Below are 16,871 nucleotides of genomic sequence, written 5' to 3' on the forward strand. Positions count from 1 at the left end.
TTGGATGTATCTAACGTATGCAATCAAACTGTATGTGTAGACGGTTTGACAGAAATGGTAGCAGAAGGTGAATGTTGAACTTTTGTTGCACACATCCAGATGATGCTGTGTACTATTTTGCGCCATGACGCTGTCAGTGTGTCCGAAGCATAAGAAAGCTTCGTTGTAGAGCGTTTAACACAAAATCCGGGGCTGAGTATGAGACTGTATCATCTGCATATAAATGGATGAGAGCTTCCTACTGCCTGAGGTATGTTGTTTTTTAAAGTTTTTTTTAAAGAGGTGGATCAGCTTTAATATTACAGATAGATTGTAGCTTCCATCAACGTAATTGCCTGCATCATTTCCAATCTCCCATATATATTTTTTTGGTATATATATATATATCCATATACATACACGTACATACACATATGCATACATATACACATACCTATATAGATATACATACTTTTTTTAGAATATACCTTTATTATTCCCCACAAACCCTACCACCCCTCCCCCAATTGGAGTAAACTAATAAACAATAACACTTCGGCTTCTACCTTCAGTTTATACATAATATACACATTTTACAGACACAGTCTATTTTACAATAGCTATATTTTGTTGGTTTTTAGTCCTTCCTCTATTTCTGATGTCCATCCAGTTTGATTTCTATTTGTAACTGTGCTATTTCACAACATTTCTGAACCTTTATACATTTTACAGACCCCGTATGTTTTGCATTGGTTATCTTGTTATTAGTCCGACCCTTCAGCTCCATTCAACCCCTCCCATCTATCTCTTAACACCATCCATTTTGGATTTCTATTTGCCATATATTTTTCAACTGTGCTGTGATGCTTCACAAAAGTACTGAACCTTTCTATTCTCATAGCTTCTACAGATTGTAAATTAAAGATAAACATTATTGCTAAAATAATTATTATATTATTGATTGATTGACTATGGCTTTTCAAATCACCCAGTATTGCTATCTGCAGCGTTAGTTCTCGGCAAATGTTGCAATTCTTCAGACATTCCTTGACCTGTGACCAAAAACGAGCTACATATGGACAATACCAAAATAAATGATCTAATGACTGCCTCCTCACAGCACAATCTGCAGAGCTGGGAAGATTGTATCCCCCATATATATAACATTCTATTGGTTGCAAGAATTTTGTATAGTAATGTAAATACAAAAATTAGAAGTTTTGCATCCGGCGTTGTTTTGCATATCAATTCATAAACCATGTGCCATGGAATGAGTACATTGAAAATCTCTTCCCAACTATTTTGTCATTTATATGGCACCGCAGTCAGTTTTTTGGTCCTTAAATTAAATTGGTATATGTTTATATTTATCAGACCTTTCTTTAACCATTTATGTTCTTTAATACAGGGCCAACATACAAGTTCCATACGTTTCCCCCTTCTACTTGCCTCTTCCATTTTTGTGGTAATGCTGCAAATAGTTAATAGTTAATATTTAATCATTTCTGCCCTCAGAATTCATAATCGTTATATAAATAGGCCCTTTTAATTTTGTCTGGCTTGCCATTCCAAATAAAATTGAATATTCTTTGATCGTATAATTTAAAAAGCAGGTCACTATGTGTAGGCAAAACCATAAGCAAATAGGTAAACTGTGATACGACTGTGATACGATCCAGAAGAAGATTGGGAGAATGCCATATGGTCAGATGAAACCAAAATATAACTTTTTGGTAAAAACTCAACTCGTCGTGTTTGGAGGACAAAGAATGCTGAGTTGCATCCAAAGAACACCATACCCAGTGTGAAGCATGGGGGTGGAAACATCATGCTTTGGGGCTGTTTTTCTGCAAAGGGAACAGGACGACTGATCCGTGTAAAGGAAAGAATGAATGGGGCCATGTATCGTGACATTTTGAGTGAAAACCTCCTTCCATCAGCAAGGGCATTGAAGATGAAACGTGGCTGGGTCTTTCAGCATGACAATGATCCCAAACACTCCGCCCGGGCAACGAAGGAGTGGCTTCGTAAGAAGCATTTCAAGGTCCTGGAGTGGCCTAGCCAGTCTCCAGATCTGAAAATCTTTGGAGGGAGTTGAAAGTCTGTGTTGCCCAGCAACAGCCCCAAAACATCACTGCTCTAGAGGAGATCTGCATGGAGGAATGGGCCAAAATACCAGCAACAGTGTGTGAAAACCTTGTGAAGACTTACAGAAAATGTTTGACCTCTGTCATTGCCAACAAGTATTGAGATAAACTTTTGTTATTGACCAAATACTTATTTTCCACCATAATTTGCAAATAAATTCATTAAAAATCCTACAATGTGATTTTCTGGATTTTTCCCCCTAATTTTTTCTGTCATAGTTGAAGTGTACCTATGATGAAAATTACAGGCCTCTCTCATCTTTTTAAGTGGGAGAACTTGCACAATTGGTGGCTGACTAAATACTTTTTTGCCCCACTGTTTACCACTTGGGTCCTGTTTCAGTAATAATGATATCAGACCTTCTTGTTGTGTGTCTAATAATATACCATTTATATAGGAGTGGTTAAAACATGCTAATAATGGTCCTCTGAGTATATCAAAAACAGTTTAGTATACTTCCACTGGTATGCCATCCAGCCCTGGAGTTTTCCCATTCTTAAAGGCTTTCATTGCATCAAGAAGTTCCTCCTCTGTAATTTGGCCTTTACATGAGTCTTTCTGTACATATGTTAATTTTACATTATTATTAGGAAAAAAATCCATACAATTAGATTCAGTTAGTGGAGATGGAGGAGACTGAAATGAAAACATATTCTTAAAGTACTTTACCTCCTCTTTCAAATGATCATTCAGTGAATCATGCTTGACTCCATCATTTGTAACAAGTTTCAATAAAAAAACATTTTGGTAGCATTTCTATATTGAAGATTGAAAAATAATTTTGTGCATTTTCCCCATATTCCATCCAGTTTGTTTTATTTTTATAATATATTACACTGGATCTTTCTTGAATAAGTTCCTCCATTTCTTTTTCTTTTTCCTCTAACTTATTCTGTGCCTCTATGGTACAGTTTTTATTGCTATCTAACTGTACTGTTAGTCCTTCAATTTCCTTTGTTAATATGGACTCCTTTGATCTAAATTGCTTTTGTTTTATAGATGAGTACTGAATTGCATGGCCTCTAAAGGCACATTTAAAAGTGTCCCATACAATAAGAGGATCTGCTGTACCTATGTTATGTCTGAAAAAGGCAGTTATAAACGATTCTGTCCTAGTTCTAAACAATTTATCATCTAGTAGGATTTGATACATTTCTAATATCCACGCCCACGTGGAAATTCTGTAAGAGTAATATATATGCCAATTATGTGATGATCCGACCACATTCTGTCCTTTATCAACACTTTTTAAAGTGTTGGTGCCAGAGAGAATGACATTAGAAAGTAATCAAGACAACTAGCTTGATTAAGCCTCCGCCATGTATATCTCACTAGGTCAGGGTATTTAAGTCTCCATATATCCACTAATTCCAATATATCCTTGACATTCATGATTTCCTTAAATGCCTGAGGGTGATAGTTTGTAGTGTGATTTCCTTTCCGGTCCATAGAGGTATTTAAGATCATATTAACATCTCCCACCAAAATAATAGAGTCTAGTGTTGCTTGTAGAGTTGATACATTCTTATATATATTTTCAAAGAAGCTTGGATCATCATTATTTGGACCATATAGGTTAATAAGCCATATCTGTTTATTGTCCAATAACATATTTAAAATCATCCATCTACCTTGATGATCTGTTTGGACAATTTGCACATTTAAATCAAAATTACTATTAATTAAAACCATCACCCCTTTTGAATTTCTTTGCCCATGGGAGAAATATATTTCGCCCCCTAAAACTTAATCTAAAATTGTTGAATGAGTTTCCTGTAAACAATATTACAGATATTATATTCCTTCTCTTTTAGCCAGGTAAATACTGATCGTCTTTTCATATTATCTGCTAAGCCATTACGATTATAACTGTCTATACTTATTTCACCACTTACCATAATGAGACACAACTTTCAATTCAATTTATCAAAATATATGTTAGTAAACGTACCATTAAAAAGTAACATGATGATTGAGTGTCTATATAGCTGTACCATGGTATTTGCATTGCTACTAAGTAAACCTCCAATTGGTCCCCACTATTCCACCCGCTAAAAGCCCTCCTCATCCCGAGTTGGGTTGTCATCCCAATGCCCGGCAGAACACCCCCGACCACCCGGATCCCATAGCCCCGGAGACACCGGGATCCATCATTCGAAAAGAGCACACAGTGCCATTCAAAGAACAGAAGTAGAACAACCGCCAAATGCATTTCCATCGCCCTCACCTCCATTTGTATTATATATAGCCATCAAAAAATATATATTTTAAAAAAATCCTGTTTCTTATTTTCCATAATTAGCTATCAATATTTCTAGTAGTGTAGGCAATTTATGCAAAGGATTTTACCTATCACCAGTCTCGCCATTACCAAAATGACATTATTGCAAGCAATTATTATATTAGTAAACAATTATTGTGAATGATTCTATATTGTCCCTAACATCTTTTACTCCTTCGCAGCAGTTGTGGGATGCACATACACCCACACACTCATACACACCCACACACTCATACACACCCACACACTCTCAACCCTTTCCCTCCACACAACCATAGGCTCATATTCTCAACAGTTGCACCATCCCAGAGCCCAACTCAATAAAGGTCTTGATTTACGAATGCATATACAGTTGCAGCTGTATGAGAAGGCAGGCAAGACTGTGCAAAAGAAAATTGGCAGAAATGGGGAGATTTTATTAACCATGGAGGTCAAATGTACACATTTGTGCTTCTACACCTGCATTGCTTGCTGTTTGGGGTTGTAGGCTGGGTTGCTGTACAGCACTTTGAGATATCAGCTAATGTACGAAGGGCTATATAAATAAATTAGATTTGATTTGATTTCCCATGAAATACCCACAACACGTTCATTGATCATATTCCCAAGCATTTATATGCAGTCAGACTTTTGATTTTGTGCCACCAGGGCCACAATAATATACCCCTCTCTGAATATCCGAGTGTGACCCCTTCCCCATGGGTTACTGCAGCTAGTGACTGAGCTATGTTGTTGATGTAAATTGAGAAGAGGGTGGGGCCTAGGATAAAGCCTTGGGGTACTCCCTATGGGGTACTCCCTATGATCTATGCTATGCTATCCATTCATGCTTTTTATATGTTCTATTTATATATTGAAACTGACTAACGAAATCAAGCCACACCTGGCCATGATTATAGACGCCTCAGTGTCCCTTGAAACTATATAAACAAGTGACCTGAAGTCTTTGTCATTATACCCTGATGAAGACAACTTGTCTGTCGAAACGTTGATTATTAGGTTATTGCATCTGAGCTCCTAGAGTGTGAGGCTCTCCTTTTCTTTTTTTAAGGGCCATGACAATACCAGTAAGAGGAACCTACCTGTGTTTCTGACTAACAACAGAGAAGGACTGTCTGTCTTAGACATGGAAGGAGATGACTCCGCCTAGTTAGACATGGAAGGAGATGACTCCGCCTAGTTAGACATGGAAGAAGATGACTCCACCTAGTTAGACATGGAAGGAGATGACTCCGCCTAGTTAGACATGGAAGGAGATGACTCCGGAAATTTAGACATGGAAGAAGATGACTCCGCCTAGTTAGACATGGAAGGAGATGACTCCGCCTAGTTAGACATGGAAGGAGATGACTCCGCCTAGTTAGACATGGAAGAAGATGACTCCACCCAGTTAGACATGGAAGGAGATGACTCCGCCTAGTTAGACATGGAAGGAGATGACTCCGCCTAGTTAGACATGGAAGGAGATGACTCCGCCTAGTTAGACATGGAAGAAGATGACTCCGCCCAGTTAGACATGGAAGGAGATGACTCCGCATAGTTAGACATGGAAGGAGATGACTCCGCCTAGTTAGACATGGAAGGAGATGACTCCGCCTAGTTAGACATGGAAGGAGATGACTCCGCCTAGTTAGACATGGAAGAAGATGACTCCGCCTAGTTAGACATGCGAGAAGATGACTCCGCCTAGTTAGACATGGAAGGAGATGACTCCGCCTAGTTAGACATGGAAGGAGATGACTCCGCCCAGTTAGACATGGAAGGAGATGACTCCGCCTAGTTAGACATGGAAGAAGATGACTCCGCCTAGTTAGACATGGAAGGAGATGACTCCGCCTAGTTAGACATGGAAGGAGATGACTCCGCCTAGTTAGACATGGAAGGAGATGACTCCGCCTAGTTAGACATGGAAGAAGATGACTCCGCCTAGTTAGACATGGAAGGAGATGACTCCGCCTAGTTAGACATGGAAGGAGATGACTCCGCCCAGTTAGACATGGAAGGAGATGACTCCGCCTAGTTAGACATGGAAGAAGATGACTCCGCCCAGTTAGACATGGAAGGAGATGACTCCGCCCAGTTAGACATGGAAGGAGATGACTCCGCCCAGTTAGACATGGAAGGAGATGACTCCGCCCAGTCGGAAGGTATAAAGATGTGCTTGTGTGACTTGTATGTTCTCTTTGCAGCTGCATGACCCTGTGGGTGAATAAACGTGGTCTGAGCTTTTCCTAGTCGTCCCTTTGAGTTTTTACTCTTTTTGTTAAGAACCTAACAGACTGAAATCAGAAGCAGAGGCACATTGGCTAAGAAAAACATCAGGAACAGGAACCCAGCAACAACAGGAACCCAGCAACACATCTACTAGAATAGAAAACATGCTAAACTCTTCGTTCTTTTGTTAAAGGGACAGCGTTCACTTGATGCAGTCAAGTGTATTTGTTTCATATTATTTTCTATAGCAGCAGCATATCTATGTCCATGCTGACATAGTACACATGATGCTTTTGAAGAAAACGCTACACAGCTGCATCAAGTCAGCACTAACCTGTGGAATGCCAAACAACTCTGTCAACCATCTACATCAGACAGGACACACATGGCATATTCATTTTCAAACATATTTCATACAAGGGTTTTGTCTCCAGTGGCTCTTCAAAATTAAGGTACAGAGTAAATGTTTACTTCAGTGAATCATGTTTGAATTAGAGAACAGGAGGAGTGGAATCCACCACATAAACAGATCTGGGACCAGGCTAGATAATTCTGACAATGGCAATTGGAGTGAGCTACACAGCATAAACAGATCTGGGACCAGGCTAGATCATTCTGACAATGGTAAAATGAGTGGGCTACACAGCATAAACAGATCTGGGACCAGGCTAGATCATTCTGACGATGGCAACTGGAGTGAGCTACACAGCATAAACAGATCTGGGACCAGGCTAGATCATTCTGACAATGGTAAAATTAGTGGGCTACACAGCATAAACAGATCTGGGACCAGGCTAGATAATTCTGACAATGGTAAAATGAGTGGGCTACACAGCATAAACAGATCTGGGACCAGGCTAGATCATTCTGACAATGGCAATAGGAGTGGGCTACACAGCATAAACAGATCTGGGAGCAGGCTAGATCATTCTGACAATGGCAATAGGAGTGGGCTACACGGTATAAACAGATCTGGGAGCAGGCTATAAAACAGTGCCTTACCCTTTCGTAGTACTTAATCTCGTAATCTAGGATAACCCCGTTGGGTTTCTCTGGGGGAAGCCAGGACAGGCTGAGTGTGTCTGATGTGGACTTCATCAGGTGCACTGTGGGTATTGCTGACGGTGCTGTGATTGGACAATAAAAATGGGTGACTTTAATAAAAAAATAAATATATAAAGCTTTCATGTCGAATATGTTAAGAGTATTTTTGTTCCTGTATACATGAAATTAGCAAAAATGTACACGCTCTTCATCTAGCATTGTTTACGATGACCTCACTTCTTACCATGCCATTCATCTGTGCCTTCTACGTGACGTTTCAGTTTATTAATTTGGTACTAAGCTGAAATGACACATACTGAGTCCATAAACTCAGGCAACACATCAGTACTGATCACAAGATGAGGCAGTAAAAGTAAGTGCCATTGTAAGATGCAGCTAGCCTGAGTTGAGAGGTAAACTTGAGTGGTGATGTTAAGTGGTCGCTAGCTACTGTACTTACAGTGGTGACCTTGAGTGTCGTGGGGTGAGGTGATAGTGAGTGCTGATATCAAGTATTAATGTTGAGTGCAGCTAACGTTAAGTGCCGGCGTCCAGCGCAATGGCGATACTTACCGGCCTGGTTGGTGGTGATGTTGACGGTGGCGTAGCGCGGTGCGCCGGGGCTCTTCCCAGAGACGCCGTTGACCGCCTGGATCTCAAAGCTGTAGCGGGTATGAGCCTGCAGGTTCCTCATTACCACCTTCTTCTGGGTCAGGCCCAGTCGGCGCGGCGATATGTCCACGTTGTCGTCACAGCGCGTGCACGGGCTCCGGTCGTGCAGACACTTCTTGCACACCACGTTGTAGATGACGTCATCCCGTCCGCCGGTGTCCAGCGGCTCTTCCCACTCCAGGGAGATGGAAGTCTCGTTCACGGTGGAGATTACGTATTGAGGTGGCGAGGGCTTGGCTGCACAGAAACACCACAGACGTGTTAGTGATATCCTCTGAACACTGTTTATAGAGGCAAATACAGTAGAACCTCACTATTAAAACCTTACTCTTAGAACCTCACTATCAGAACCATAATCTTAGAACCCCACTTTAACAACCCCACTCTTAGAACCCCACTCAAGAACCTCACTTTTAGAACCCAGACTCTTAGAACCCCACTCTTAGAACCCCACTCTTAGAACCTAACTATTGACGGGGTAAATTATTTTGTTTATGATTAGCTTACTAAGATAGCCATTAGTCCATTAGCGCCTATCTTCCTGGGCCCGTACAGTTCACTGTTCTGTTTCTGCTGGGGAAATATGACCTCCAGCACATAATTAAACAAATAGTAAACTTCATTCTTATTACATATGCCATATTCTTTCCATGCATGACTTCAACATTATAGTTCAAGGAACTTAAATCAGTACCCATTAAATACCAATGGGAGTTCATTCCATTAAAGTAGAAATAAGTTATGATATACATGACAAAATAAATAGCTGTGTTCATATACAGAATAGAAACTACATCCACGCCACGCATGACTTAAACATTACCCTTCGTGAAACATTGATTCAATACCCATGAAATAGAAAATATCTGAATTTCAATGCTTGTAGCTATGGCACAGTGGTGGTGCATGATATATCCATGGGCCTGTGTTACTCAAAAAATGTGAGTTCTTTAAATAAGAACTGTATGAAATTGGGGGAGGTGTGATATCTGCTACGGGGGTCAACTGGTGCAGCAAGAAGGTTTCTTACATCCAATAATCTAACCCCAACACCTCTCAAAGGCTGAAGGGTAATCTAACTGAACCCCTCTCTAAGGCTGAAGGGTAATCTATCCCCAACCCCTCTCTAAGGCTGAAGGGTAATCTAACTGAACCCCTCTCTAAGGCTGAAGGGTAATCTATCCCCAACCCCTCTAAGGCTGATGGGTAATCTAACCGAACCCCTCTCTAAGGCTGATGGGTAATCTAACCGAACCCCTCTCTAAGGCTGAAGGGTATTCTACCCGAACCTCTCTCTAAGGCTGAAGGGTATTCTACCCGAACCCCTCTCTAAGGCTGAAGGGTATTCTACCCGAACCCCTCTCTAAGGCTGAAGGGTATTCTACCCGAACCCCTCTCTAAGGCTGAAGGGTATTCTAACCGAACCCCTCTCTAAGGCTGAAGGGTATTCTAACCGAACCCCTCTCTAAGGCTGATGGGTAATCTAACCGAACCCCTCTCTAAGGCTGAAGGGTATTCTAACCGAACCCCTCTCTAAGGCTGATGGGTAATCTAACCGAACCCCTCTCTAAGGCTGAAGGGTAATCTAACCGAACCCCTCTCTAAGGCTGAAGGGTATTCTACCCGAACCCCTCTCTAAGGCTGAAGGGTATTCTAACCGAACCCCTCTCTAAGGCTGATGGGTAATCTAACTGAACCCCTCTCTAAGGCTGATGGGTAATCTATCCCCAACCCCTGTCTAAGGATGAAGGGTAATCTAACCGAACCCCTCTCTAAGGCTGATGGGTAATCTATCCCCAACCCCTGTCTAAGGCTGAAGGGTAATCTAACCCCAACCCCTGTCTAAGGCTGAAGGGTAATCTAACCGAACCCCTCTCTAAGGCTGAAGGGTAATCTAACCGAACCCCTCTCTAAGGCTGAAGGGTAATCTATCCCCAACCCCTGTCTAAGGCTGAAGGGTAATCTAACCGAACCCCTCTCTAAGGCTGAAGGGTAATCTAACCGAACCCCTCTCTAAGGCTGAAGGGTAATCTATCCCCAACCCCTCTAAGGCTGATGGGTAATCTATCCCCAACCCCTCTAAGGCTGAAGGGTAATCTAACCGAACCCCTCTCTAAGGCTGAAGGGTATTCTACCCGAACCCCTCTCTAAGGCTGAAGGGTAATTTAACCGAACCCCTCTCTAAGGCTGATGGGTAATTTAACCGAACCCCTCTCTAAGGCTGAAGGGTATTCTAACTGAACCCCTCTCTAAGGCTGAAGGGTATTCTACCCGAACCCCTCTCTAAGGCTGAAGGGTAATTTAACCGAACCCCTCTCTAAGGCTGAAGGGTATTCTAACCGAACCCCTCTCTAAGGCTGAAGGGTAATCTAACCGAATCCCTCTCTAAGGCTGATGGGTAATCTAACCCCTCTCTAAGGCTGATGGGTAATCTAACCCCTCTCTAAGGCTGATGGGTAATCTAACCCCTCTCTAAGGCTGATGATCAATCTAACCCCTCTCTCTCTAAGGTTGATGATCAATCTAACCCCTCTCTAAGGCTGATGATCAATCTAACCCCTCTCTAAGGCTGATGGGTAATCTAACCCCTCTCTAAGGCTGATGGGTAATCTAACCCCTCTCTAAGGCTGAAGGGTAATCTAACCCCTCTCTCTCTAAGGCTGATGATCAATCTAACCCCTCTCTAAGGCCGATGGGTAATCTAACCCCTCTCTAAGGCTGATGGGTAATCTAACCCCTCTCTCTCTAAGGCTGATGGGTAATCTAACCCCTCTCTCTCTAAGGCTGATGATCAATCTAATCCCTCTCTAAGGCTGATGATCAATCTAACCCCTCTCTAAGGCTGATGATCAATCTAACCCCTCTCTCTCTAAGGCTGATGGGTAATCTAACCCCTCTCTAAGGCTGATGGGTAATCTAACCCCTCTCTCTCTAAGGCTGATGGGTAATCTAACCCCTCTCTCTCTAAGGCTGATGATCAATCTAACCTAACCCCTCTCTAAGGCTGATGGGTAATCTAACCCCTCCCTAAGGCTGATGGGTAATCTAACCTCTCTCTAAGGCTGATGGGTAATCTAACCCCTCTCTCTCTCTAAGCAGATCCTGAAAACAACACTTCTGCAGCAGCACACGGCAAGAAGATAGAAATGCTTTCAGGGTGTCTCAGTTCACACATCTCAACCAGTTCAGTTCAGCTCCTCTGCCTGTTCACCCTGAGTGGAGTGTGTTTTCCCCCATGCTCTGTCCTATCCAATTAGACTGACACAGTTTGGAGTATGGCCTGATCTAATTGGGCACAAAGTCTGAAACGCTGGGCTCCCACAGAGAGCCGGAGCTGGCCCGAGCTGAGCTCTACAGTACGCCACCCTCGGTCCCTTGCAAAACATGAGCTATGTGGACTGGCACAAGCTCTGACAGGCTACAGGGGAAGTATGGAGCCCAAATGACCTGAGGATTTTTTTTTTTTAACTAGGCAAGTCAGTTAAGAACAAATTCTTATTGACAGCCTACTGGGGAACACTGGGTTAACTGCCTTGTTCAGGGGTAGAACAACATATTTTTTTTAGCTTGCCAACTCGGGGATTCGATACAGCAACCTTTCAGTTATCAGCCCAATGCTCTGACCACTAGGCTACCTGCCACCCCAAAATGGAACACTCGGAATTCTGGACAAGGCGAGTCGATTAAGAATAATTTGGGCTTGGTCACATTCCATTGATGTCATGTCAATGAAAAAAGGTATTGGTTGTTGTACCAATTATCTGACATCAACAAAGTCTGTAGAAACAACCATATAGGCACTCAGTTTAACACTGAAACCTACCTCTACTGACACTTACACCCTAGTTCTTTTTGACACATATGGGCTGGTTTCCCAGACACAGATTAAGGAAATAGCATGCTCAAAGGGGAATCTCCATTCAGCGTACACTTCAGTCCGTGACTTGGCTCAGTCTGTGTCCAGGAAAGAATCCCAAAGAATATCTACAGCCAATGACAACTGCTGAGAAAAAGCTAGGAGCTTGACTTACTGGTGCAGGCTGAGTCCGGAGAATCACTGTCGGCACGGTAGAAGCCATTTTGGCATGGGCAGATATTGGCCCCCCTGTAGCTGGTGCGACTGTTGGGGGGGCAAGGGTAACATGAGTCCTCCCCATGTTTGTACTTGAATGACCCGGGGGTACATGCTATACAGGAAAGGCAGAAACGAAAGGGACAGTCAGAACACTGTCAACGTCAATAAAGCACAATTAAGGTCGTTGACATTTGTGACAACAACCTAACTCTTGGTCTAGTTCTAGATGAGCGATAGAGAGGAGCTAGTCAGTTCAAATCCTTCAAACCATAATGTTATAATCTTTTGTCTGGGTGGGGTTGAAATATGTGAGGGAGTTTTAACTCTTTATATGGGGTATTTCTGTTCAAATCCTCATTTTCATCATAACATACAAGGGATATCTATCCCAGACAGGTCTAAGGATGACAGATAAATTGAGAGGGAACGGTAAAGATGGTGGGACGACAGTTGATTGCTCCTGTCTGGTTAAGAGGGATGGAGGATACACCTGCATCAATCACACAGTGTCCATTTGGGGCTTAGACGAACTCAGTGTTTCAACACCTCATTCAAGAGGTGGTTCGGCATGCATACAAAGCAGCTTGATCATCCATCAACTACAACTATATAGATACTACCTTATACGGTATTTTTGTTTTGTTTTAGACAGGCATTATTTATAGGCAGCCCTTCTCTTTTTGGGGGGCCTATCCTCTATCAAGTCAATCTTCAACTTCATTAAAGGAGGTCCCGTGTGGCTCAGTTGGTTGAGCATTGCACTTGCCATGCCAGGGTTGTTAATTCAATTCCCACCGGGGACCAGTAGGAAAATGTTTTCACTCCCTACTTACTGTAAGTCACTCTGGATAAGAGCATCTGCTAAATGACTAACATGTAAATGTAATGTCATAAGAAAAGTTACCTGATAAACCAACACAGGTCTCAACTTGAAATAAGATTGAGGAGATTTACACTAATGGTGCATTTACCCCAGAGTTTTACCCAAAAGTCTCAGACTTTTCTTGTTCCAACTACGCGGGCCGGCACCCGTGTCTCCCTGGGCCATGGCTCCGACAGACCTGCTCTCACTTGGGGCCAAAGCCAGGCCACTGATACTTTTCAGCTGACATTTCCATAACAATAGCTAAATTTGAACTTTAAAACCTAACAAAGCAAGGGGTTTTGATTATGCAGAGGTTGTTGATCCTGTCCTCACTGTCAGCCCTAGTTATGGAAACACCATTTCCACAGGAACACAAGGGTGTATACACTAAATGCAGCATACAAGGTTGCACTTAGGTGCTATACTTTACTTTGACCTTTGTCCTTTAAGTGTGGTGTAAAACCGAGGCTCTGGCTAACATCTGTCTTATCAGTATGAGGGCTCATAAAAACCTGGCTGGCGAGGGTGTGATTAACTAGTCAGGCTAAGTGGTTTTCCAGTTTGAACTAGGCTCCGTCCTAATTCTCTGGAATGCCACTTTCAGTGACATTAGTGAACTTTAATGCTCCACATTCTAGCAACAACAAGAAACATGCAATAAATAGCCAAGTTAAGATAACACGAAAATGTGTTTTAGCTCTCGTAACTCAACAAAGACCACAGGTCCTGAAACACTTTAATCTGATTTATATTTGTCTTATTACACACTGCATCATCGTTTTGTTCTTTCTGGAGGAGAAGGGTTGCATCACCTGAATGGCTTCATTTGTTAACCTCCTTGGAGGGCATGCCTTTTTGTTTGTGTCTTCTCTGATTCCGGAAAGTTCTGTGGCCCTCACTGGCCTCTCTCTCTTTCTCCCTCTCTCAATTCCAATTCATTTTAATTTCAAAGGGCTTTATTGGCATAGGAAACACATGTTTACATTACCAAAGCAAGTGAAAGAGATAGTAAACAAAAGTGAAATAAACAACAAAAAATGAACAGTAAACATCTCTCTCTCTCCCCTTCTTCCGCTTCCTCTATACCCACTCCCTCCCATCGCCATCTCTCTCTCTCTGACCCCCTCCCTACACCCTCACCGTCCATCTCTCTCTCTCTGACCCCCTCCCTACACCCCCATAGTCCTTCTATCTCTCTTTGACCCTCTCCCATAGTCCGTCTATCTCTCTCTCACCCCCTCCCTACACCCCCATAGTCCTTCTATCTCTCTCTGACCCCCTCCCTACACCCCCATAGTCCTTCTATCTCTCTTTGACCCCCTCCCTACACCCCATAGTCCTTTTATCTCTCTCTGACCCCCTCCCTACACCCCCATAGTCCTTCTATCTCTCTCTGACCCCCTCCCTACACTCCCACAGTCCTTCTATCTCTCTTTGACCCCCTCCCTACACCCCCATAGTCCTTCTATCTCTCTCTGACCCCCTCCCTACACCCCCATAGTCCTTCTATCTCTCTCTGACCCCCTCCCTACACCCCCATAGTCCTTCTATCTTTCTCTGACCCCCTCCCTACACCCCCATAGTCCTTCTATCTTTCTCACCCCCTCCCTACACCCCCATAGTCCTTATCTTCCTCTCGTCCTCCCCCCTTTCTTATTTTCCTTCCCCCTCCCTCGCTCCCTCTTCCCCCCCCCCCCCCCCTCTTCCTCCCTCTCTCTCGCTCTAGACTGAGGTAAGAGATTAAACATCCCTGTGATTAATGGTGAGCGGTGGCAGTGTTGGCTCACGGTGGTCTGAGCGGTGTTAATGAGTGCAGCCGACTGTAGATGAACTAACGGTGGGGAGACCATAGAGGAAATGACACTTCCTCTTCCTCGCCACCACTGCGCCTGAAGCCTCTGGAGAGCCTTTCATCAGGCGTCGACGGCAGGCTTTTAACCTTGAGCCGCCAAATGGCGCTAAATTAGCTCTCTGGCTCATTATTTACCATTCCTCATGCCCATGTAAAGGCAGGAGAGGTGCATGGAGGCTTCTCTTTCTTTCTCTGACCGCTCCTGATGTTGTCCTGGGCAATGGGAAATTCATGGCTCTATCTCTCAGTCCTCCTCTCTCTCCCTCTTATGTGTCTCTCACTTTATCTTTCCTTCCCCCTCTCACACACTCTCTCTCTCCCCCTCAAAATCTCTTTCTCCTTTACAAACCCTCCAAAAAGAGTCTCTCTCACACACTCTCTCTCTCCCCCTCACAATCTCTTTCTCCTTTACAAACCTTCCAAAAAGATTCTCTCTCACACACTCTCTCTCCCCCTCAAAATCTCTTTCTCCTTTACAAACCCTCCAAAAAGAGTCTCTCTCACACACTCTCTCTCTCCCCCTCAAAATCTCTTTCTCCTTTACAAACCCTCCAAAAAGAGTCTCTCTCACACACTCTCTCTCTCCCCCTCAAAAGCTCTTTCTCCTTTACAAACCCTCCAAAAAGTCTCTCTCACACACTCTCTCTCTCTCCCTCACAATCTATTTCTCCTTTACAAACCTTCCAAAAGGATTCTCTCTCCCACTATCTTGCTTTCTCGCCTCACTATCTCGTCCCCTTTCACTATCTCATTCTCCCTCTGATTGCCCTCTCTCAATATTTGTATGCTGTTGCTCTCTGCAACAGCTCATTAATGCAAACTCTCCATCCTTCTTCACCCTTCATTCATGTGCCACACAATACACACAGACAGGACTATGACTTTTGATGGGCATTAAAAACAGGCTTTAGTTAAAAGTCAAAACAGTCGACTGTAGACTAAAGACTCACACTGGCACTGTGTGTCGGTCATGGCCGGCTCAAACCCTGGCATGCAGGTACAAGACCCCACGGGAACCATCCACTCCCCATCCCCGTTGCAGTACAGCTTCAGAGGGACGGACACCTCATGCGCATTGGACACGCATGCCCCTGGGGCGATGACCAAGGAGGTGGCCTCGGCCCCTGTAGCCGTCTCGGGGAAGACGGCGAAGTTTGCGATGGTCGTCGAGCACTTCTTGAAGAAAACCTGCACGGATATCAAGGACATACAAGCCCCCAGGTCCTGGAAGGCTAGGTAGAAGCCGGCCTTGGAGAGAGGTCCGAAGCTTCGCACTTTGGTGTTGATCCTGCCTGCCACCAGAAGGGAAAAACTCTCATCGGGAGCGATGGTGTCCACCTTCACATAAGGGTTCTCCCTCCACAATGGACTACTTTCCGTGGCGGTGTCGCCGTCAGACTCGTAGTAGAAGAGGTTAAAGGTCTCCTTGCAGGAGCCGGGGATGTTGGGAATACTGGCGCAGTCGCGGACAGAGAACTTGAGCTCCACGTAGATGCGTAGCACGCCTTTACGGGGGATGAAGTCCGTCCTCAGCCAGTTGTTCTGGTTGGGCTCGCGCACGTTGCACACCTGATACGTCCTTATGGGACTCATGGAGTCATCGTAGCCACTCACCTCCTCCCACTGCAGGAAAACAGAGACAAACACTGTAACTAGTGAAGAGAGAGAACTGTACACATTATCAGACATGGGTTCAAATAGTATTTTTCCATCAAAAAACTGGAACTTGATTTAGTTTGCC

At 43.6% G+C, this 16,871-nt stretch overlaps 1 protein-coding gene across 1 annotated transcript in view; it reads right to left on the minus strand.

The window, feature by feature from the left end:
- The window catches only part of LOC110509003 (ephrin type-B receptor 3), a 52,683-nt gene that overhangs the window by 27,722 nt on the left and 8,090 nt on the right, over window positions 1-16,871 (minus strand). The window contains exons 3-6 of the mRNA XM_036966281.1: window positions 16,081-16,753; window positions 12,370-12,525; window positions 8,240-8,575; window positions 7,625-7,749 (exon numbers count right to left, since the gene is read on the minus strand). Coding sequence (XP_036822176.1) covers window positions 7,625-7,749; window positions 8,240-8,575; window positions 12,370-12,525; window positions 16,081-16,753 — 1,290 coding nt within the window. The remainder of the gene's footprint in view (window positions 1-7,624; window positions 7,750-8,239; window positions 8,576-12,369; window positions 12,526-16,080; window positions 16,754-16,871) is intronic.

This window comes from Oncorhynchus mykiss, chromosome 28, assembly GCF_013265735.2.
Source record: "Oncorhynchus mykiss isolate Arlee chromosome 28, USDA_OmykA_1.1, whole genome shotgun sequence".
NCBI lineage: Eukaryota > Metazoa > Chordata > Actinopteri > Salmoniformes > Salmonidae > Oncorhynchus > Oncorhynchus mykiss.